This window comes from Andrena cerasifolii, chromosome 16 (assembly GCF_050908995.1).
Source record: "Andrena cerasifolii isolate SP2316 chromosome 16, iyAndCera1_principal, whole genome shotgun sequence".
Lineage (NCBI taxonomy): Eukaryota > Metazoa > Arthropoda > Insecta > Hymenoptera > Andrenidae > Andrena > Andrena cerasifolii.
The window spans coordinates 8807014-8831883 of NC_135133.1; the positions used below are offsets into that span (position 1 = coordinate 8807014).

At 47.7% G+C, this 24870-nt stretch overlaps 1 protein-coding gene and 1 long non-coding RNA gene across 6 annotated transcripts in view; both read left to right on the forward strand.

Annotated features, from left to right (window-relative positions):
* Positions 1–12724, forward strand: part of LOC143377605 (uncharacterized) — a 128052-nt gene extending 115328 nt beyond the window's left edge. The window contains exons 2-3 of one of the 5 annotated variants that reach the window (XR_013087365.1): positions 3884–3933; positions 12033–12721. This is a non-coding gene — a long non-coding RNA (uncharacterized LOC143377605). Of the gene's footprint in view, positions 1–3883; positions 3934–6430; positions 6914–12032 lie in introns of those variants that run through there. The other 4 variants (XR_013087367.1, XR_013087368.1, XR_013087369.1 and 1 more) reach the window with 4 other exon arrangements.
* An 8092-nt stretch (positions 12725–20816) lies between these two features.
* On the forward strand, positions 20817–24457 carry Tip60 (Histone acetyltransferase Tip60). The gene is made up of 6 exons (XM_076829102.1): positions 20817–20975; positions 21080–21137; positions 21558–21626; positions 22147–23227; positions 23355–23459; positions 23524–24457. The coding sequence occupies exons 1-6, from the start codon at positions 20931–20933 to the stop codon at positions 23573–23575; spliced, it is 1410 nt and encodes a 469-aa protein (XP_076685217.1). The 5' UTR covers positions 20817–20930; the 3' UTR covers positions 23576–24457.
* Positions 24458–24870: the final 413 nt, after the last annotated feature.

Below are 24870 nucleotides of genomic sequence, written 5' to 3' on the forward strand. Positions count from 1 at the left end.
CTGTCTCCCCACTTCGCCGGGCCGCTATTTTTCGCCGTTTCGTTTCGACGGCTCCGTCTCCCTCCGCTACTGTTTCCACGGCCGGAGCGGAGTTTTCGGCAGCGGCGCGCGTGATCCGCAACAATTGAGAATCGACAGTATTCAAATCCGTGGCGATGTACCTAGCCACCTAAGCCCAGAGGCTTACCCCGGCTGCCTTCCAGGGATCCGATCGATTTTATGTTGCTGAAAGACGAAGGAGGAAGAGGGAACGAGCCGATACCCCTCGTGGCACGCGATTATCGCCGGGCTCGATAACGTGTACCTGGATGGAGCTGGCCTGGACCTGGAGATTCCGCTTCTGGAGCATCGTCAGAGGGATGTATTACTGAATTCTATTTTGTGTTAATTAGTTGATTTTATTTACTGCGGAAGTTGCAGCCGTATTGTAAGGACTTCTGACAAGGAAACATCCCCAGTTGGGGGTCGGTATTTCAAGTAAATACTGATATTATTTCATACCTTAGATACTGACAAAATTGTATATAAATTATCAGCTGCTATTAGTTTATACAATGCGAGAAAATAGGGGACAAAGATTGCGCGTTCTCTTCAGAAGTGCCACGAGGTTGCAATAAAAAGCAGTGCTAGATTAATCAATAAGCAAAATAAGCACGTAGAGGGCATTAGGAGAAATTTTCTAAATTTTAAAATCTAACTTTCGTTAGAAATACCTAAGGAATCGTACATTGCGTTGACCTCCCTGTATAAGAGGGCCTCAAAATCTTTTCAGTGCTTAGGGCCTTTAAACGTCCCAATTGGGCCCTGATAAAAAGTGAATACTAATAGTCTTTCATCCCTCAAAGAAAAGCAATTTTGTGATTATTATTAGTAATAATTAATAACACGTAATCTTTGTGTCCTATTTTCTCGCAATGTGTAATTAATTAACAGCTAATAATCTACATAATTTTGTCATTATCTAAGGTTTCGAGTAGTATCAATATTTATTTGATATGCCGAACCCCTACTGGGAATGTTTCCTTGCGAGCTGACTATAGATGCGTCTGAACCTGATGTGGTTTAGCAGATTTGTCACTTGAATTCGTGCGTAACGAAGGGAAAGGGTACTTTCACTTAAGCTTGAACTTGATAGGCTACCCCGGAAAGTTTCAAGTTATGGTCGATCGCAATTACGACGTGCCGACGCATTGTTTAGGGTCTCGATGTAGGCACGCGGAGCAGGAGGAGATTTATGCCAGCGAAGAAAACTTGCCCCGATAAAGTGTTGCTGCGCTCGTGGCGAACGGTGATCGTCTTATTACTTCGGATTTCGCGGTGAAAGTTAGGGAAGTGAAAGGGAACCGTTTGTATTCATAAATGTAACCTTGCTCGCTGGGACATGCGGACTCGCTTCCATCGATTTTGCTCCCTCAGCTTCGATTCGCGCCAATGTGCCGAGGCTATTGCTGTGCTTAAAGCTGTACTGAGAAGCGTAATTTGTTTGATGAGGTGTTCGCTCGTTTTGGGAAAGTAAAAGTATGTCTTATACTGTTGCAAGTATATAGAATCCTTCGAGTTCGAAGAATGTGTGACAATTTTGGGAATTATTGCAACACGTCACGCAGTGTGCACTCTACCAAGAACTTTGTACTTCTGAAATCATAGTTCTTAGCTTTATTATTGCTCATAATTCTCTATTATATGGAGGGTTCAGAAGCTAATCAGTGTAAGCCCAAATTTCCCTGAAAAAGAGTTACGTAGCTCAAAATCATCTTTATTCTTAAAATTTTCAGTTGATAAATCAATTAAGTCACTACTTTCATATGTGAGCAATAAATGGCGGCACTTACATTGACCACTGAATTACAAAATTATTCAGAAGACAGTGTAAGGTTCGGTTTTAATGTTACGGGCCTTACTCATTGGCTTCTAAACCCTCCATATATGTTTCGAAACAGGTACATATTATGGGACATAGTCATTCCATTTTTATCATTATATGACTACTTTGAAGCCGAGGAAGACGTCTCCAAAGGTCCTGTGTTCTCACTGAGGCACAAACCATGCGACTTACATTGTAATTATATTTTGGAAATATGAAAAATATAATTCCATACAGCAAGGAATAATAAACATTTAACAAAAATTAATTTTTAAAACAAAATCATGAAAAATGTGCCTCTTTCTCGACGGTCAAAGTAGAATGGTCCTTTAACACACACTTCCCGCCTAAAAACGCTTCGCAATCTCGCCCAGCCCCCATACTCTCGGTCCTTCGTCATCCAACGAAGTTCAGACAAAAATCCCGGCAGATTTCAAACAGAGTCACGACCCCCTTAGCTTTCAATTTCCATAAATGGCCAACGTCCCCCTGAAAATCCGCGGTTGAGGTTCCCGGGGCGCGGTACGTCACGCCGAAAGTCACCGGAAGCTCGATGGGACGCCTACGTGTCCGGGGGACGATGGAAAGAACGGAATCCACGAAGGAACGGGAAGAAGGAGTGCAAACGGCCTAAGGGGGCCGCCGCTTTGCATAATCAAATCCTGCGACGGTGTAGCAGAATGTGAAGTACCCCGATGCCTCCAAGGGGGTGTAGGCTGGGGGGCGAATCCCGGGGGCACGCGAAGACTCCGAAAAATGCACTTCGTCCCTTCTGCTGTTGCCTTTGGGCCGGCCATAAGGGCTTTCCCCGCGCGACTGCCAGCCACCCCTCACGGAATTCCGGGAATAAACCGGAAACACCTACTCGTTTTGTGCGAGTGCCTGTGAATTCACGGCTCGGGAGGGTTGATTCTAGAGGGGTGCATCCCCCGCGCGATCGAAATGGAGCCTCTGGATTGACTGCGCGAAATTTTTCGAGGATCACGGCTGCGGCGTGGCACTCTAGGGTTTCGATGCTCGTAGGCACACGTGGTTTGGGGTTTGCTTGCGTGTGAGAGAGGGTTGCGACGCGGGGGTGTAGTACGCTGGGATGGAGGTTTGGTTTGTGAGTGGACTTTGCTGGGGGATAACGATGGTTTTGGTTTGATGGTGGACGTGTAGTTTTCGTTAGATAAGGGTTTGGATTGTTGATCGAGTATGTGAAGAAAGTAAGTCAGTTTTCCCTGCAGCACATTTGTTGCAGAAATGTCTCAGTTACGTTGCGGTTTAATATTTGAGACATTGCACGGAATATTGCCGATAAGTTACAAGTAAATTGCTATGTCCGCACCTGTGCAACATTGCAGAAAATATTGCTGCAACGTTTCTGAGATTTTACAGCAATAGTCATGCAACGTTTCTGAGATTTTACAGCAGTAGTCATGCAACGTTTCTGAGATTTTACAGCAATAGTCATGCAACGTTTCTGAGATTTTACAGCAATGGTTGCGCAACGTTTCGGAGATATAAGGACCAAAAATAAAAATATCCGTAGTATTTTACCGTGTCTGTGAGGGATGCGACGACAAGAATGTGTGGAAAATCGTAGAGTAGTATAACGTCCACGTGTCTTTTATAAATAGAAAATTCTTTTACCTCAGTGAGATTCGAACCCGTGTGACCTGTAGCACCGTAGACCAACACTGTACCGCTGCAGCTACAACCGTTGATTGAGATGATTGCTTACGTATTCGAACTTACACTCCTACCGTGCAAAACTTTAAACTCAAATTATCCAAAAACGAAGGCTCGTTTTGACAATCCCCATTACATTTCCCTAATCGTGGAGCCGGATATCTCGCAACAAATTCATTTCGTTTTAAGTTTTAGTACATTTTTAATACATTCGTTTAACATAATTTTTTTTATTTTTTAGTTTTTAGTACTTGTGGATTTAGCTACCTAGCTTTTTATGCTACACCTCCATCCTCACAACTACCACAAAATAAATTAAAAACAAGTCTTCCTTCAAATTCGCAGGGACCAGTTCCAGCGACAGGACGTTCCTCCACATTCCCAGTCACGCACAGGTAATTACGTCAACGAGCGAAACGTTCTTATCCACCCTTCGGGCGCAGCCTAAATCTCTTTGGCTAAAAAAAGAAAGAAAAGAAAAGCCAAGTTCCCAAGCCTGCAAAAGAGAAAAGACACGGACCAGGCCACGTCCGACGGCATTTGGAAAACGGTAGCGGTGTGTCGTGAGGGAAAAAATACCCCCATGGAATTCCGCGAGAGGCAAAGGAGAAGAGGGTGGCTGGTACGCTGGGGTGGCACGCAGCCCCCTCGTCAAAATGGACGGGCTAAGCCCGTATAAGTCTAACGGGATTTTCGATCGTGGGCGGGTGGGTGAGTGCAGGCCGCGGTTCGGCGGCGGCTGTGCGCGGGGAGGGCGGGGGGGTTTGAGCGATGGTAAGGGCACGACGGTAGCGGGGGGAGGGGGAGGTGGCTGGGAGTCCTTCAAGATGGCGGCTATAAGGGATGGTTTAGGGCGCGCGAGGGTTGCGGGCGAGGCAATATATCAGAGAGAGAGAAGGATCCTTCTGGAGGGTTGCTTCGCCCCGATGGTGGCCGTTACCACCCCCTTTCTCGTCCTTTCCGCCATCCCTTTACCCTCCGGCCTCTGTATTTCCACCTTCCCTTATCCTTCTCCCTTTTCCCCGGGTGTACGTTAGCGCTGTTCGAATATTCGGAAAATACGAGCCGAGCTCGAAGAACCGGACCGAGCCAAGTACTCGAAAAAAGCGAGCAACTCGAATAGAACCAAGCAACTCGAATAGAACCGAGAATAATAGAATAGAACATAGAACCTAGACAATCTCATCTAGATGAAATCATGCGTGTACAGATGTCATATTTTGCAAACATTCAGATTTCATCCAGACACAGGGTCATTCCACGCGCAGTCGGACACTTTTCGGAGTAACATTTCGGATTTTGGTGCAACTTGGATATGGTGTAGTCTTTAGGGGTATATAAACATATCTCGAAGGATTTTTCGAAATGTCAAAAATTGTGGATGTTACACAGCTCTTTGAAATATAGTGTTTACTATTTTTCCGAAAATTATAACTGTTGAACTAATAAACTGATAAAAATCACCTTCTGGGAGCTTACAGTGCAGATATAAGAGTACCTAATAAAAATTATTTCACTTAATAAAAACGAATATTTGACCATTTATTTAGTAATTGTTCTAAACAAATGCAATTTTATAGTTGAAGGCACCTTTTTAAAAATTTGGAAAAAACAGGAGGATAAAGCCCTGTTTTTCCTCTTTATGGGTATGTTTTGAAAAACATGTACGTTTTAAAATTGGCCAAATGAAAATTAATTGAACGTAACGCTGCGTCAAATCACACCGGCTCGACTGGTCGCTCGGGCCGTGCGGTACTCGCAGCGGAAACCGAGTCTCGGCTCGGTCCGCATTTCAAGCTACTCGAATATTCGAGTACTCGAACAGCCCTACTGTACGTCCGCGTGTCGCCTCTTCCTCCCTCGCCCCTCGATCAGGACCCACCCCCCCCCCCGCCCTTAACTCGTCCCCGCGGAGCCCTCGGGTCCGTTCACGAAAGCATAAACGTCAGCGGAGACTGATGGAAATGGACGAGACGAGGGGTAGATGGAACGGACGATCGGAAAATAGTGGAAAATCGAATGGCGGAGGGTGGAAAGTGGATGGTGGGACGGGGCGTGGGAGGAAGGACGACAATTCGTTGCTTCCAGGGATTGAAGGCTTTTCGTTCTGCCGGGGCTTTTCTCTCTTTACCTTTGCCGCGTTGATATCGTGGGACGAGGGGGCGATGCCGGGAAACGGAGGACGGGGGGCGGTGGAAATATGCCAACGGAAGTCGTCGAAACCGGTAGCCGCCGCCGATGGTTGTTGATGGATCCGTGTAAACGCGCCAAAAGCCTCTTCCGCGACTAAAGAGAAACGGGCGCAACGATCAACGATCCAGTCTAGCGATGTTTTGTTCGCAGAAACGCCAGCGCAGTGGAAAGCCGGGAAACAAGGCTGTACAATAATTCACCCCGCTGCTGCCCCCCGCCCCGGTTTTGAATAAATTAGTGGCACAGACGGCGCGGAGGGACTAGGAATTCGCGTTATAAAGAGCCCGTTCAACGTCGAAACGAAGGAAACCCGCACGGATCTCCGCGGAGATCCGATACTTCCGATAATCTCATCTCCACCCTCATTCGTCACGCGAAACTTCAGCGCTGCTGCCGGGAGCGTAACGCGTCGTAAATCCGCGCTCACCGGGAGCAGGCTAAGCATCCTGGCCGGTTAAAAGGCATTATAATAAATTCACGAGGAATTTATCGTGCAGTCGGTATCGCGGAAACTGCTTTCCCTCGGCCGGGCGGCAAGAAAAAAAGGAGCCAGCAGAAGAGGAAGACGAGAGAAGCGGAGGTGGGGGAGTGGGAAGAGGCGAGCGAACACGCGCATAAAGATTTCAAACTCGCATCCAGCTTCCCCTCGGCGTATCTGAAAAGAGGAGCGGTAATGAGCTTCAAATTTGTTCCCCTTAGCGTGTACTTTAACCGCGTTTCGCTGCGTTTTTCCGCGGCGAGAGCGTTACAGGCCCACCGCGAAACAGGGTGGAGAAAGTCGAAGAAAGGAGGGGGGAAGGAGGAGGAAGGAGGACAGAAGAAAGAGGAGGAAGAAAGGGGGCAAGAACACGCGGGGCCGGGTCTCAATGGCTGACTCGTTAATCGACGTCGGCTTGGAAAACGGGGCGAGGAAATCGCGTGTCTCAAAGTGGCGAGAGAGAGAGAGAGAGGGCGCCGCAAGAAATTCCCGATAAAGGGGAAGAAAAACGAGCTCAGGCGAAATCTCGCGGAACGGAATCGCCGAGTTTTTCACCTGCCGATTGTTCCGCGCCCCTGTGGCTTATAAGGCCCTCGAGAAATTCGCGCCCTCCCCTCTGGTTGGATGTTCTCCGACTCGCTGGAGCTTTCCTTCAAAGAGGAGAAGTCGTAACCCCAACCAGCGAGAGAACTGTGCTTAGAGCACAGAAGTCTTGAATTGCAATTATATTTCACGTAGCAATTTTTAATATATATTTCCACCATTCTGCTACATCAATTCTTTTCTCATATAATTGCAATTCTGTCCATGACCATTAAATAACCTTGTACACGACAGAGACAGATATTTAAATCTCTATACGGACGATGCACCGTGATGGAACTTCAGTGGCTACCATTTTTTTTAAATGGCAGGTTAACCTTCTCTTCCTTCATCCGCACTCGCATTCTGCAGAGACAAAGTCTGCGAGAGGAGTCTTCTGTTATTAGCTACTTATATCTGATTGGCACACATGGGCCTGAACAGATTACGTAAGTTACAACTTAAAAGCCACCTTCCCCACGCTTTTCCAATTCCACCCAAGAAAACGTTCATCCGTCTCGCAACCACCTCACTCGCGAACCGTCGCGAGAAGTCAAAGCGATCGGCAGGGACAGGCTGCTTGGAGATCCGCGCGTCTACAGCATCCAACCCTGGAGTCCTGGGGGCCAGTTAAAAATCGTCGAACGAGAAGGAGCCTGCGAGGCGTAAAAGAAGCGCGGACCACGTTTATTCCTGCGTCGTGTTTCGAGCAGCGAAAGAGGAGGGCGCGAGCGATCGACAAGGGTGGAAGAAGAGGGCAAGTGCGTGGTGCGAGGGGCCGCGGATGGCGGAGAAGGAGAGAGCAGGACGAATGAAAAGCTTCGAGCTTGCGGTAAACATCGAGCGTGTAATTCGCTCTTTAAAGAACACTTGGACGATAATTAAGCCGGCATGGGGTGCACTGGATACGAGGGCGGAGGGTGAAAACGGGAGGGTCGAAGATGGTGGCTGGATCGGAGGAAGAGGGACAGAGGGTGCAACGTGGGGGGAGGAGGTGGAGGGTGGAAGTGAAGAGGCGCGAGGGGGTGGGCCACGGGCACCGTTGAAAAGATCTTTTTCCGTTTATTTTTCGTGACCATGGCTCGGAAAGACACGTGGTCTGATTTTAATTAGCACCGGGGGTGCACTTCGAGCCGGTGCGCGCGCGCGAGCACGCAACCACGGATGGAGAATCTCGGGCTTAGAATTCACCTGGCTCGTTTTGCTTCCTTTTCCAGTGGTCGGCTCGCGCCATCCCTCCTCCTCGCTGCCTTTCTTCGGCTGTGTTCTCGCGCTCGGTCAAGAGGGTTAATCCGACAGCAAAATTCTCGTTTCACCCACCCTCCGGGCTTGAGAGGGGCGCGAACTGTTTTGATAAACGTTAAAGTGAATTTCCAGCTATTTTGGGACGGGGAATCTCGTTTAGGTCCAATCGACGGGGGAGTTTTGTTGATTCGGTAAATTTGACTATTTTCAGATTTCGTCGAGGCTCTTGTTTACTTTTTAACTGTGAGAGATTCCTTTCGGATGGTAGTGCTGCATCTCTGTTTCTTCGGAAACTTGAGTTCTTAAATGCTTCGAACAGCATGTTCATAAAATATCTGCATCAAATTCCTTTCCGAAGTACGAAGTTTCGGGAACTTGGAAATTTTCTCGAAGCACATGCGCGATATAGAAAATTGAGAAGTATCATGGCGATCGAGGATGAATATCGCGATCCTATCGCTCAGCGTCAACATCGCGCAAGTTACTCCCAGAATAAGGAAATTACAACAATTTTCTCGGTGGTTAAATATCAAACAGGCTCCGCCTCTCGGACTGATTAATTCATAATATTAGAGGGTTGCTCGCGACACGTGAAAAGCGATTTGTCTGTGAAACCAAGAACTTGGCACACTCGCCAACGTTAGGCAGGGGCCAATGGAGAGAAAAAAGCATCAAATATTGAACTTCCGTTAGCCCATACTCCCCCAACTATGCCCGCTTCCCTAAAGAGTTTGCCTCATTAATTAATACCACCCTATAACGTCGTAATTCTTCGAGCCTCGCTAGAAATTTCTTGGTCACTCCCCCTGGAGATTCAACACACCCCTCCCAAGGAAAGCAGGCTACCCTCCTCGAGCAGCTTATCAAACTCACTACGAAACAAACTCCAAAAAAAGGAAAATAATGGACACAAAAACCTTCTCACACGAGACACTTCAAATATTGCGTAAAAGTGCCATGGTCTACGGTGGGGATACAATAACAACTGCTAAGGGTCCGTCCTTAAATAACGTAGGAGTAATTTTGGCGATTTCTTACCCCCTCCCTCCCCGAATATAACAATTCCTAAGATTTTATATTCCAAGTGCCTCCCTTCTTTCCCTACGTAATATTTTTTACATTGCATTTTTTAAGTTATTATTTTTTTTAAAGGTTTCACATTGAAAATTAGGTTAAAAAATATTATGTAAGACGCTAGCTCACTCCCTCTCCTCCCCTTGCAAGGAAACGTAACAATTCGCGACCTCCCGCCCCAAAACCCTTAACGCTGTCTTACGACTCGCGAGGTGCCACCTAAACTCACAGAAATAATAAAATAAATAACACAGTTACAAAGCAAAAAATATTTTCATTTAAACTTCCCCACGCTGAACGGCAATCTCACAGCTTGCCGATGACAGCTGCGATTCAGCGAGCATAAAAGAAGGAAAGGGGGGAAAAAATCCTTGAATATATTCAAAATACCAGCAGCGATCTAAAAGTGTCTGGCACGAAACGGCGTCGAGGATCGAGAAACCGAATTCGACACCGTTGCTCAGAGGATCGAACAGCGTCGAGTATGAACGGCGAGTAAATTGCGTCCCTCTCTCTCTCTGTGGAGCTTGTCAGGTGAAGAAGAAAACAAAAGGGTGACGATTCCCGTTGGCTTTTCTTCCCCCTTTTTGAAGCGGGGGTGGCCGGAGCAACGGTAGGGGCTGAATCGTCGCGCTCACCGACGTTTTATACGTCGTCGGGTTTCATGCGGCGGCGGTAATTTTTTTATTAGCTTGAAAACCACTCGACTCGTCGTCGTCGTCGACGTCGCCAGCGTCGCCATCGTCGTCGCCGCACTCCGTAGTCATCGTTGTGTCGCTGGCAGTCGGCGAGGCTCGCCCTCTCCTACAGGGGTAAAAAAAAAGAGAGAAAGAAAGAGAGAGAGAGAGAGAGAGAGAGAAAAGAAAGGTCGTCCATCCCCCTCTGTCCACGGCGCCCCTCTCCCTCCGCGCCGTCATCCCTTCGCTCTTCGTAGCCAGCCACCCTCGCCACTCCCAGCCGTTGAACAGTCAAAAGAACCACGCGTTCATTTGCCTTATTAAGTAGTTTTGTACGAATTAAGAGCGTGTCGCTTTGTCGACGCCCGCTCTCGCCATTGTTCCGTTCTCGCGAGCTTATTTCCGTTTGGCCCCGGTAAGAAGTGCCTCCGACTGCCTGAGAAACCTCGCCGGAGCCTCTGACGGGCCGGTTTCTTTCTCTGGGGCACGGCGATAAGCGTGTCTTGGGGGCTGCTCGCGAGCTTCGTCGTTTACTGTGGCGAGCTCTTTGACGAGGAGGGTGGTCGGGGCTGATTGTGACGTTTCTTTAGGGATTGCGGTGTTGGATGTTGGGTGAGAAACTTTCTCAGTGGTTCGTTGGTGGGTAATTGTTTTATTTGGGAAGCGGATGTAGGAATCGCTGTTTGAATAATCTCTGTCCAGAAGCGAATACCAACGGAGAGTTGTTCCTTCGTACTTGACCCGCATAAAGTTGACGCGAGGGAAGTTTTTAAAACGCGCGACGGCTTCCGCCGAGTCAAAGTAAAATTGAAACACTTTTACCTACAGGTGACTGCATTAAGAACTTAAGGCCTCGAGCAACCCCTTTCCGGTTCCCGGGGTGCTTAGAAACTCTTAAAGGGCAATAAACTCGTTTCACGTGCACGCGCCGCTCATTAGAATGAATCATGGAAACGCGTCCACCGAGGGCGTAGGATTCCTCCCTTTGACAAAATATTCGCTTATGAATAGCTGAGACCGTTAAATCATGCCCCTGTGTCTGCTTAGAAGAAGTGTTAATTGCAACGTTAATCACGTTAGATTTACGAGTAGGTACTTTTACGGAAAGTGTCCAATGAAATAGAAATTGCCCGCGGAAAACCCCAAACCCCATTAACTTCTTGAGCGATTCCCATGAGTTATTTGAAATTTATTTCTACCTCAAAGAAACTTCCCTCCGGTGGACCCCGGCGAAGTCATTCGTTTGAAGGTTCGATTTTTGAAATCACAGGCAGCTTTGGACCGCCACGACAGTCGCGAAAGCCACCACCCCCGGCTGCTTCGAGTATTAATGCAAAAGAAGCCCTTAGCTCCCGGACTGGCAATCACCGACATAAATAAATCGACCTCGGCCCGTCTATTTCTCCCCGTCGGCCCGGAATCCCTGTATTCGATCAGGCATCGAAATACGTCCGCATAAAAACGAGGAGGAGAGAGATCAGGGAGAAGCATCGATTGTTCCACTCGTGCAGATCGGATCTGTCGTTAAGCCACGCTTACTCTCTGCCAATCCCACGGACGATCTGTAATCAGAACGACGTCCGCGATTTATTTGAGGCGATCCCATCGCCGATACACCGCCACGCAATATGGCGGATCATTATTAACGGCGGGGAGGGAGCTGAGCCGTGTAATTTTTACGATACAAAGCCCCCGTAGGAATCGACGACAAGGGCATTTTATGCATTCTAAAATCACCCTGTAACTTCTCCGAGCCTCTTCCATCTTGAAATGAGGAATGGGAAACAATATAAGGGAAAGCCGAGGGGTTCCGGGCACTCGATGGATATCTGCAGGCACATTCAATGGGCAAAGATAATAATAAGGAAACAGTGTTGATAATGGATCGTGATATTTAAAAAACAGTAGATTAGAGAGTGATGAGTAAGGGAGGCTCGGATTTGATTCTTGGTGGAAAGTACCTTGATCAGTGTTAGTTTGAATAGCCATTTTATGTTTTCGTTCATAAATTTTCGTTTCTTTGTACCGTTAATTCGTTCCTGCAATGTAGTGTAATTCCACCAGCTCCTAATAAAATCATAAAACAGTGGCATGTGCCATTTTCCACTGGGTCCCTGAAATTATCAAAAAGTTCATAACAGAACCAATCTGTATCTCCCAAATTCAGCCCCTGAAATTCAAATCCCCCAGACAGTATAATCTTTATTCTCAATTTTCTAACCTGTACACGTTGTTTGTTTTTAAGGGAGGCGAATGGCGTGGAATTTGCCAAGCGAAAGCGAGAGTATCTGTGTCTGGCGAGGGCGATAATTCATCCCAAGGCGCGAGGCCAAAGTAGCGGGCATAAATTTTTGTCCAAGGGCGCGTCGCGGGGAAGACCTGGCAGCCCGAGGCGGGGGGTTGCACGGGGTCGGCGGGGGTTGGTTCTCGCGGCGGACGCTTAAACGCCAGCTCCGTCGTTAGTCTACGAGCCATTAAGTAAATTATGTAAGCCCCTGCGAAGACCTCTGGGCCGGAGGAAGCGTAAACTTTAACCGTCCGCTCTTGAATCAGGGCCGATCAAATTGTTTTTCACCTCTTTCACGGCCCTTGCCAGCCAGCGGCGCCCTTCCCAACTTTTATTACCGCGTCTTCAAGTTTCCCGTCCGATGGAGGAGGCAGCGCATCCAGCGCCACTCGATTCAGCGCGAGAGGAGCCTGCAGCAAGTCGAACCCCAAACAATCGGGACCCATCGTCGCAGGAAATAAAGCATTAACATTGGAATCCCATTCTCCGGACGCGAGCCCGTCACCAATCCAGACCTCCCATCCCAACAATTCTTAATCTCGATCTTGCCTGCGCTCTGGTCAATGCCGCCGGCTACCGTCCGCCTCCAAGACACGGCTAGAATAGGCTCGTTATCGTAGCCTCGCGACTTAACCCCCAGCAATTAATCTCCCCGCGCTAATTACACAGTTCGACAAAATTTGACTTTTTATTTGGACTTGTAACATTTAAGAGCCGTTTCTTAAAGATATATTTTCAATTTATTTCCAAAACTAAGGGTCTAGGAGGAAATCTGACTATTCCACGAGATGCAGCAGACATTTTTCCATCGGAAAGCATCAACAGAAGTGGTAAGTGATTTTGTTACGCTGAGCGGCAGTGGATCGCGCGCCGCTGTTGACTACCACTGTCGGCGCCGCGCGTTTTGCCAAACTATTTCGCTTCTGTGTTGAAAACAAAAAGTGACTTACCACTTCTGTTGATGCTTTCCGATGGAAAAATGTCTGCTGCATCTCGTGGAGTAGTCAGATTTCCTCCTAGACCCTTAGTTTTGGAAATAAATTGAAAGATATCTTCAAAAATGGGTGCATTTCGGGTGTCATTTTCCCTTTCATCATTGTTTAAACATGTTTAAATGTTCATAATCCAATAATAACTTATAGCGTTGTATTCGGGAGGGTTCATAGAATAATTTGGCGCAACGAGCAACCGAATAAGTAGTACCGTTTCGACGCAAAAGATGCTCAAAGTTGAAAATTTGCAGTTTTTTTTCAAAATCTAATTTCTCAAAAACTGAGGGTGATGGCGACAAACGGTTTGCGGATTCGTTTTCAGGGCACGAAAACCTATAAGAAACGGCTATTGAATGTTACAAGTCCAGATGGCTGTCGAACTGTGTTATTTAGCCGGTTAGCAGGAGTTCCGTGCGGCCGAACGCAGTTCCGTTATCAGATGTAGTAGGGGTCCTTCGAGAGGAGATCGAGGGGGTTGGCGGGGGGATGGAAGCCGGTCGCGGGACGAGGGGGTTAGGTTGGCTGAAGAGGGAGCGCGGTTGAGGTTCAGTCGTGCTCAGGAGGATACGCGAGGGGTTGAGGCTCGCGCAAGAGTAAATTGATTAGAATTAAAGGGTTGGCTGGCAGGTGCTGCTGCCGGGTTACTACGGACCATAAGAGAGAAAGGTCGCGGGGTCGGGGGCAGCGAGCGGCAGAGGGGTGGGTGGTGAAGCAGAGGAGTCGTAGAGAGAACATAGAGCAGAGCGACGAGGGAGGAAAGGGGGCGAGGGTACAACGGTGACCACAGCCTCGACGCTGATTGGTCGAGTCAAGTTTGTGGCAAGATGGCTGGCTGCTGGTGGTGCTGCTGCCGCTGCTGCTCTCCCTCTGTCTTTCTCCCTCCAACCCTCTCCGACCCTCTCCGCGAGCCCGTACACTCCAGCTTCTTCTCCAGTTCACCTCAACCTCCAGCCTCGTCCTCGGGCCTCTCTCTCCCATCGTAGTTCCCTTCTACGCGGTCTCTAAGATGCTTTATCTATGTGCCAAATAGATGTATGTACGTGTACACGGGCTGTTCGAAACAATGCCGGGCGTGCAACCACCCACACCACCCCCTCCCCAGCCGTCCCCCCTCGCGTCGCTGCCAGCCACCCTTTCTGCTAGCACTACACCATCCGCCTCTTGCCTTCCCGCGATCCCCTTGCCACCTGTCCTTCTCCTTGCCCTATCATCCCTTGCGTGCTCTCTCGCCTGAACCCTTACCACCACCTACGTTCCACCTAACCATCCCCCGCCGCGACATCGTCACCGTTTCTGCCAACGTTCCACGGGGCCCATCCTACCTCCGCCTCGCCCCTCACCATCCCTCCTGTTCCTGTCCCTCGTCATCGTCATCTTCGTTTCTGCCTGGCGTACCCTTTCGTCCTCCTTCCCTCTCTGTCCCTCCCTTTCTCTACCCCCCTGTCACCGTCGCGTCCTATTTCCATCGTCGTGCCTCACCCGTCTTTCCTCCTCGCTGGTACACGGCCCGCGCCACCCTCTCCCGCCCTCGGATGCGAGAATGCCGAGCCGGCCTCAAAGAGAATGCGATAATACGAAGAACTTCGACTAATGAGTTAATAGTTGGTGCCTCGCGTTACCGTCACACCGCGGGTACTTTATTCGACGTCGCCCCGAGCAACGAGATTATAACGCGGCGCGCGCGCGCCTGCGACGTACAGGTGGCTCGGTGTGTACACCACGGGTGACGTTGTGCACGTACAGTAGGGTGATCCTTAGCTATTAGGGGTAAAAATTTTTTGGAGTGTTTCTTTGGTCTTACCCGCCTAAAATATGAGGTTTGGTGAGAAAATGATACGTGTAAAGTTTCAAAGTGGTTGGACCACGGGAACCCGTGCCGCAATTGAGTTGAAGTTTCGAAATAATAGTGGTTTCTCAATATTTTTGCATTTTTACGAAAAGTTGTTTATCTAGCGCAAATTTGCTACGCAGTATCGGATTCTGTAGACATTCCTGAAGAAGTAACCGCCCACGAAAAATGTCAGAACAGTTTATAACTCGGACTGTTCGAGAAAATATCCATCGCCAACGCGTGCACGGTGTTTTGCCGCCCGGCGGCCCATGGCTCGGCTGCGCGACTCGTCAGGGCCGTAGCTACGCGCAATCGACATGGTGCCCAGTAGGGTGGTCCTTAGCTATAGGAATCAAACATTTTTTTATTTTTTATTATCTTCGGCTACTCTAGAAGTAACATTGAATATTTTTTAATAAAAGTACAATTTCTTACATGTATAAAGAATATAAAGCGGGTTCAGAAATTGTACAGAATTTGAAAATTGTGAATGACACTGCGGAGCGAGGCGTAAAATTGATGTCAGCTGAGAAAAGTAATTCGCCGCGGATGATCTGGGCTACCAACACGTCCGGGGCCGTTTGCAGCTTTCGTGGGGGTGGCTCGCGCGGAGGTCGCAGGTGACCGTCGCGGGCGACGAGGATCATCCCCGATCGAAGCGATCGCTGCTGAATTTTATCTCCGCCATCGGGAAATTCGTTTTACTGCCGTGCTCGCGGCGAATGTATTAAAATGGAGGTAAGGGGACCGGGTAACCAGGGATTATCCGTTATCGAATCGTCCAGCGGCGATGAGCGTGTTTTATTGGGAAATAGGGATGATTTAACCGCCTGCCTTGGTGCGTGCAGGTGCAGCTGTAAAACAGGTAGGCTTCAATCGTCTGTACTGGGTGTTCCATGGAACTCCACGGGGTTGTATCATTGAAACCTGAAAAAGGTAAGGGATGTTGAAGAGGTTTCATTGAATACCTCCGCTTCCCGCGTCACGATTAAACTCTGCGTTCTTTAAATGCACCCTACCTTTCCGCCCAAATGAAAATACACGAGACATTTATCGATATCGATACTCTACCCAACATCTGCCCTAGAAATTGTCATCCCATTTCACAAACAAGCCCCGGTCACGAGACAAATGTGTTTATATAAACCTGGTCGAGACGATATCGACACCTTGCAGCCAGGAAGGAAACCGCCCCCGGCCACGAGACCAGTTAATCCTCGTCAGCTTCTCACCCCCGGGACGGCAACGCCTGGCGCTTTTAAAACAAAACTAGCCCCGATATCTAGACGGTGGAGGGTGGTTCTCGAATTTACATTTCTAATCGCGGCTAAGAAACGGCGCGTTATGGAAATAGGGAAAATAAACGGCGCGATATCAGCATATCAAACGGCCCCCTCTTAGCCCCGTGTCCCCGGGACAGCCGCGGGGCGGCTTTTTAAACCGTGCCGCGGAAAAGTCGCCGGGCTTCGAGTGTGTGCCGATTCGTTGGAAGCGGCCGCGGCGAGATAAAAAGAGCCTGGCACGCGGTGAGAAAAGTGCAACCAATAATTTTATTTTCCACGATAAAGCACGGCGGGCGTTCGGCGCGGAACCGCGGGGGTTGCGGGGAGGCGGGAGGTCGCAGGTCGTGTATCTTTAGTAAGTAAACAGAGCGCCTTATGAATTTTAAGCAGGGCGACGAGGAAAGTACAACGGTACTTCTTCTTCTTCTTCTTATCTCACTCTCTTCCTTCCTCTTCGTCCAGCCCTTGCGTCGTCAAACGTTCACTTTTATTCTTTCCCACCGGGTTCCTTTCATCCCCCGTCTCCTCTTCTTTGACGAAACACACAGGCTAATCCCATAGAAGAAGTGGCAACGCAATTTGAAATGTAGAAACCCCGAGATTGCGTTCAGTTTCTTTTTTTTGCCATTCAGCTGGGAGTCTCGAGCGAAACGGACGGCGACCAGCTGACGGTTCCTCGGTGGATTCGTAAACAGTGGTACGGATTAACGAGGGTGGAGGGCGACTCGCTTCCCTTTGAGACGAGCACTTCTTTCGGGGAAGGAGTGGTACGGAGGAGAGGGTAGGTTCGCGTCGAAGGAATCGCGAGGTCAGTCATTATGGAGAAGTAGGACCTATGTGAAGGCTCCATGAGGCTAAAGATGGAGGGCGTCGTGTTTCATTTACGAGCGCCTCGGAATCCTTGGGCCAACGCGGTCCCGTTTTAGCGCTGTTTGATACGATTTTGACGAGGTCGTCGAACTTCCGCCGTCTCCGGGAATACTGCTGCGAAGTAGAGTCTTCTTTAAGCAAGTTTCGGTAATCAGAATACGCAAAGATTTGGGGTACCGCAAGTTTCTTTATTTTCTCATTATTATTAGAAGAGTGTCCACCTCAAGGATTATTTATCGGAAGCATCGAAGTCCCAGTAAAATTAAAAGCGCACAGAGAGAAAAGTAACCTTCGCAAACCTTCATGTTCCTTATAAAAGCAAATCGAGGAACTCACCCCCCCGTGCTAATCTCGGCAATGAAAGGCGTTTAGCGCCCCTGAGTGTCGATTAACACTTCATCATCAATATGTTCGAGTGCCTCGTGTTATGAAATTTCGATGAATCTTGGGAAACTCTTGCGAGAAACTACCCCGCGCTCGCGAGGGTGGAGGGAGCGAGACGGGTGGGCGGGGGGAAAGAGCGACGGAGAACGGGAGACAGACTAGCGAGGTCTGCGTTTAATAGCCGTAGTGTTACCTCCGAGGCCTTTCGCCATTAAGAATCCCACAAGACCGTCCTCGCGGGCCCCCTTCGCCCCCCCCCTACCCCGTAGCCCGAGTCACCCCTTTCCGCAATTCCGACATATTACACGGTGCCCCGGTAGAGTGGATGTAATACGTGTTCGTAGCCGGCTATAACTATACGTTGCAGAGGTATACCTCGGTACCACTAAAATCATTAGATACACGTGCGCCTTGCAGCGCGCAGAATCCCGTCCCCTTGCCATTAGAATGCTTAGACGGTGTTGTATCCGGAGATCAATATCAAAACAACGCCGCATGACCGCCCACTACCCGGAAAGTCCGCGGAAACGTAGGTTGGCTGGACGAATTTCTTCGCGGACTCGTTCGAGAATCGAGATCGAAAAGGCCCACTGGAATTTCAGTGCGGAACTCGGGGGACATTTCTTAAGTAATTTATTTAATTGATCGTTTCGATTTTAGGCGATAGGATTTGTAAAATATTCTGAGTGAATATTTAATAGTTATTGGCGTAATAGGTATTTTTAATTCGATTGTTTACCCTTTTGTATACGAAGCGTGGAACGAAAGGGAAGCTATGGCACAGGTTCTGCAAATTTAGAAAAGATCATTACCCCCCCGGGTGCCCGTTACTATTATATTGGGTCTTTTATCATCTTCCGTAACTAACCACTCGACTCGCGCTCGAGACACTCACCCTTCCTAATCACAATCAAAGGACCAGGATTTAAAAAAAAAAGAGGGCTGAGGATGATGGGAGGAGAGGTGCACGGAGTCGAAGGTCTCGAAGTTGGGATAAGTAACGAAAATGTAAGGCCGGATGAACCGCGCTCATCCCCTTTGGCGTTGGCGTTTGACGCGACCGCTGAAATTTTTACTTGGTTCGATTTGGTCTTTCGGGGATCCCCCGCCCTCTGATTGGTGGACTCTGGCCACGCCCTGCATATAAGGGTGGCTTGCTCGCCGGAGCACTATCAACCCTTATGTATGCCCGATGTGAGTACACTTATGTGCCCCGTACATATGTAGGGGTGCAGATTTCACGCGTGTATGTATACATGTATGTACCTGGCCGATACATAGGCGCAGGAACGTGTGTATACCGGGTGGGGCTGCCTAGCAAGGACCGCGGAGGGCAACGGTGAACTTTTCGATACGACACGGTCGATCGAACCAGTCGTAATTTTAGTATCAAACTGTTATCTAAAAATGAACGGCTCGGGTGTCGATATTCTTTTCGCGAAACTCACGCCGGATCAGGGATAAGTGGCTTGCACGGGGGCTTTTACTCGCTTTCCATTTTATTATTGCTCTTGCTCGTTGGTGAAACTGTACAATTGGTGTAAAAAGTACTTCTACGTGGCCTAGGAAAAATGAAACGAACGGTTGCAATGAATTAAATTTAACATAACCTTTAATCGCCCTTAGAAGCAATCGCTTGAATAGTTTCAAAAGCGTGTTTTGTCATCTTTGGTGGGAAATGTGGGATAGGATTTTTTCTTCGCCGATATTTCTGTAAATTTTTTGTCCTTAATATTAGAATTTAAAAATTCGGTGAATTTTAACAAAAAAAATCGCTTCTTTCCACAACTATAAATTTCATCGTATCAAAATTTACATTTCTAGAAAAAGACTATTAGAGCTGTGTAAGTAATTACAATTATCACTCAAAAGTTAAAAGATCGTAACTCAAAAATGACGCCGGGGTGCAGTGAACCCCATGTGAACAATTTGTGATTGCAAGGTGTGACCACGAAGGGTTAATAAAAAATTTTGTAATTTGATTTTTTGCTGTACCTCCCGTATGAATGAAATTGAATTATAAATAGCAATAAAATGATGTCCGTTGCAGCAAGTAAAATAATACTACCAGTCACCTACTGAAAGTATCAATTACGTCTTCATATAAGAACTCGCAGACATGTGGAGGAAGCTTACGTGATCCCTCCACGCCACATTGTTCCGCCCAAAATTGAATAGAATAACGTGTCGCCTCGTAGAAAGAGAATATTTTTACGCGTGAAATATTTTACACGGAATTTATGCCTTGGAGAGGAACGCGGGAGGAAACACATAGTCTACACAGTAGTACAGATATTACTATTTTACACCAGATGGAGTAGAATAAGATGTCACCTCAAATCGTCCCGGGTAACTAAAATAGCTTCGCGTTACAAGCCTTAAAAGCACGAAGACAGTAGCTGGGGACTGCGTGAAATACACGCGGAGACGGCGTTACACTAAATTCTCCTCTTTCCAAATGATATGTATTTCAGAATTAATTGCGTGCGAGCACCTTTCGCGACATATCGCGTAACCCTGGCTCCAGGGGCTGTATCCTCCTTTGAATTATTCTTACTTAATTATAGCGGGCACGCTACTCGACGTTCCACCGCATTACTAAAGGGGAGTTTTATTCAATATCATATACGACCTTGAGTACACGTTTCATTATCCCTCTGCACCCCCCAGAAGCTCCTAATAGGTTGCAAACAACCCTAATTTTCCACTGGATGCTAATAAAATTTACCTCCTTCCCCACAAAGGAGTTCCTTTAGAAATCAAAATTTCTTACTTCCACCGAATCTCAATTTTATTAATAAAGAATTCTTCGGGGAAACATAGTGCGCTAAAAATTCATCCCAATTATACCAACAAGGGAATAGTAAAAGGAACAGAAACCTGGATTTTATTCTTTAGATGAATTGTATTGAATTTGCGTTAAAAATATTTTTATCCGTTCAACTCGGCTCCGCCAAGATTAAATCCTAAGTGCGCCACTGAGCAATAGTATTTATAAAAACCAGCACTAGGAAATCAGCAGCGCCCAAAGTAATCCGATAAATAGTTTCACAGAACTTGCTTCCTTACAATAAAACATCCCAAGAAGAAAAACTCGAAGCGCGCTCAAAGTAATTACTTTTCCTAATGCTGGAACAGACATATCCGGTAATTTAGTCGAGTAGCGAATAATTCAGTAATTCACCATTGTTTTACTAAACCACTGGAGTAACTTTTAATGTCCACACACGGTAAATTACTAAATTACTCGCTACTCGACTAAATTACTGAACGTGTCTGAATCAGCGTTTATTAATTTAAAAACAAATTTCGCGGGTGCCGCGCGCCCTTAGACACTCGATCGACCTTTCTCGCCGGTCGTTCGATTGTGCGGGAAGCAGTGTTGAACTTTAGTTCCGCGTGCGTGCAACGCGAGCGAAGGGGCGCTCGCGTCAGTGCCGTGAGAGGTTCAAAACAAAATTGTGTTTGGTGGCGAGTTTCTTGATTTGTGATTGAAATGATCGAGGAACACGACGAACGCGAGACAATATGCGACTCGGTGGTAAGTGGTGCTGCGCGCTGGCCGCGTTGCCGCGAACATATTCCCAAGGAGACGCTGTCCGCCGCAGATACGCGGATATTATGAATTTCTAACCTCACTTTCAGAACTCGTTGGTGGAGGGCTGTCGTTTGCCGGTCAGAATGCACGGGACAGACGACTGGCGTGAGTAAAACGTTCGCCTTTGCAATCACTTTATGACCCACTGACCATTCCTTCCGTGAGAATCATGTTTTTTTCTCTCGAAATAATGCATAACGAGTTTGTACAAGAAAGTCCTTTCGATAAGCGTATCACTGAATCGCGTTGTTGGATCGCTCTATAGGGTTACAGAGTTTTTAATCGATTAGCGTCATCGTAATCTAGTCACAGGGATGAGACACATGGTCGTTGAAACATTATTAGCTGTTATTATCCATTCGCTCTGATCAGCTTGGCTTTAAGGTTATGATTAGGCAATTTCAGAAGCGATAGTGTACGTACATACTTTCTTCTGGTCTGTCTCGAGTGTCGATGATTGCTCGTCGTATAGATTCAGGCGTAACGTTGCTGGGTTTATCAAAAGTTTCCTTTTGTCGTCCACAGCCCTTGCTGAAATCATCAGTGTTAAAGAAGTACACGGTGTCAAGTGTTATTATGTTCACTATGTAGATTGTAAGTATAACGGGGCTTGATTAACCGTTTCACTGTACGTGCCGCACATGCGGCCCGCGCTCGACTCTTGTCGCAAGCTCTGGTGGCCACGCGTGATCCAACGAGAGTAAAGAATGCTGGTTCGTTCGGGGGGAAATGGAAAATATTCATGGGAAATAATTACAGTGAAATGTATATCCTGTAATGTGGCAGCGCAGCAGTATACGAAATCAAATGCTACTGTAACTGAAACTCTCTATGTCTGTGCGCTTCGTGCATTTCCATCGTTACCGATCCTTATAGACAAATTTGAAGCAATTGCAATGCTTCCTGTTGAGGGTGTCTCATGAGTTTCATATTCATTCGATCTGCATCTCCACATATATATATATTAATATCTCGTTCTAAAATTCATTCTGAAATCTCGGAGCAGAGCGTGCGAACGCCACAGGTTCGGAACGGCCGAGCAGTGAAACGGTTAAGGCGGAGGTAGTAGCGTATGTACGTAAACAATGATTTAACTAAATGTACAACGTTTTAGTCAATAAACGGTTAGATGAATGGGTTATGGAAGATTGTCTGGACACTAGGAAAGTCCAGTACCCTCGTCGAGACGGAACGACACCGGGCACTGATGCGGCCACCCCGAAAAAGCAGCCGGTCAGTAGACCCCCTAGCCCTAGTAGCCTTAGCAACGAGCCGGTCAACGGTTCGGCCGTGCTGCAAGCGGCGTTACAAAAGAAAATGTCCAGAAAGAGAAAGGCCACGTTCATAGAGAACGAGGACTCTCAGGAGGCCCCGCCACAGACGCCCGGACCAAGGCCGACCGGCTCTCTGGTTGCCCATCATCACGACGACATTGTCACCCGAATGAAAAATGTCGAGTTAATAGAGCTGGGCCGTCAGAGAATAAGACCGTGGTACTTCAGCCCGTACCCGCAAGAGATGGTGAACCTACCTTGTATATACATCTGCGAGTTCTGCCTGAAGTACAGGAAAAGTCGGAAATGCCTGGAGAGGCATCTGGCCAAGTGCAATCTGAGGCATCCGCCGGGCAACGAGATATACAGGAAAGGATCGATATCGTTCTTTGAGATTGACGGCCGTAAGAACAAGAACTACGCGCAAAATCTCTGCCTGCTTGCCAAATTATTCCTGGACCACAAGACCCTCTACTACGATACCGACCCGTTCTTATTCTACGTGATGACGGATTTCGATAGCAGGGGCTTCCACATAGTCGGTTACTTCTCCAAAGAGAAAGAATCGACGGAGGACCATAACGTAGCTTGTATTCTAACACTGCCGCCTTATCAGAGAAGGGGCTACGGGAAGCTGCTGATAGAATTCTCGTACGAGCTCTCGAAGTTCGAGGGTAAAACAGGCTCGCCCGAGAAGCCGCTGTCCGATCTGGGATTGTTATCTTATCGGAGCTATTGGGCGCACACGATACTGGACATTCTGCTGAACATAAAGCCGCTAGTCGAAAACGAGAAGCCCCAGATCACGATAAGCGAGATATGCGAGCTGACCTCGATTAAGAAAGAAGACGTGATATCGACCCTACAGAACTTGAATCTCATTAATTACTACAAAGGACAATATATTGTGACATTGAATAGGTAATTGGCTAAATAGTCAATGCATCGTTAGGGAACGAGTCGAGCCGAATATATACAAACAGTTTTAGCTTCTATCCGTGCGACCGGCACCTTCACGATCTCACTCACGAACAATGTTTATTCGCAGGGATATTATCGAGCAACACGCAGCCGCTATGGAAAAGAGGCAGATCAGAATAGATCCTAAGTGTCTGCATTGGACACCAAAAGACTGGAGTGTTAGGGCAAAATGGTGAAGTGACGTTAACCGTTGACAATAAGACGATGCTAATTCTGTCTTGACATATTATTTTCAGGAACCCTGGAAGTGACTACGTACGATTAGCGTGTGTACAAAGCTGTACATAATATTTCGACCTTCACCGGTCTGCGTTTTAATAAGACTGCGTCAGGCTTTGCACGCAACTGCAATTGTCTAAAACAAAGATTTAAAGAGGAGAACGAAAAAAAAAGAACAGAAACTAAAATAAAGGAACAAGTGGTTCGCGAAAGCGCGCGTATCACGGTTGCACGCGACGCGCTCGGATATAACCGTGGTTAGCGGGCTTCCCGCGGGGAGAGATTATATCTGTTACACGCCGGCTTCCGTCTAGAGTCAGAGGCAATGTTTTAATATGGTGACTAGGATTTTTTAATTGTACGCATACGTATTTGCGATCAATCGATTTGTACAGGAGCCACCGAACCGGTCTTGTAGAATTGTAAATAAATCTGATTTTATAATGTGCGCATCATACTCGGCACCCATGAACGCGATCTAGCTTTTAAAATAGTATCCCTGACTTCGAGTAACAGCTTGCAGGCGATACTTCGCGCCCCCCCTGCTCCCTCCCCCACGTTTGCTCGGAGGCAAGTGGACGCCGTCGAAGCGAACGTTAGCACGATGTAGAAGTCGCGTGCACGGGAATTATTCGCACAGCAGTGCGCACACCTGTACCTTAGCTGTTATCCGAATTCGCGCGTACACGTGTCGTAACGCTGGATTGTAATCGAGGCACTGTCGCCGAAAGGCAGGGAAACAAAAAGATCGCACGATTAAAGCAGTTGGATTTATCACCAGATCGGGGGCGAAGTAACGAGCCTCCGTTTGCCGTTGTGTTATCAGCGATTGTGCTCGATCGAAAGTCAAAAGCACTCGATGCGGGTCGCCCGGCGATTCAACATTGTTCTACCAAAACGAAGAGTTACCTGTGGAATCTGCGAAATAAAAATTCATATTTTTCTCCGCAAGTGTGTGTTTTTGATAGCGCCGGACGTCACCGCTAGAGCTCCGACCATCGATTAAGGTAGCGAGCGAGGCGAGGAGCAAGGTACGCTCGTAAATTCCTTCCGGCAGCTCGGTCGGTTCCATTCGGCAGAGGGTAATGAAAGAAGTCTCCCCAAGACATATCTCTTTTTTTTTTTTTAAATACAGCATCTTTTATGTATATATATATTTTTCTTTTATATTCAACAGTAACATCACAGTAGCTTCATATACAATAAATTTTTTTTCTTCCTCGTCGTAAGTTCATCTTGCCTTTGTGTTCGTCGCCACGCAAGCGTGACGCAGCGAGTCTCGGATCGTTTTTACAAAATTCGCCGGGTTCTTGCTGCCGCGCGTCGAGGGTAGGACGAAGGGGGGGATGGAGTGGCGCAAGACG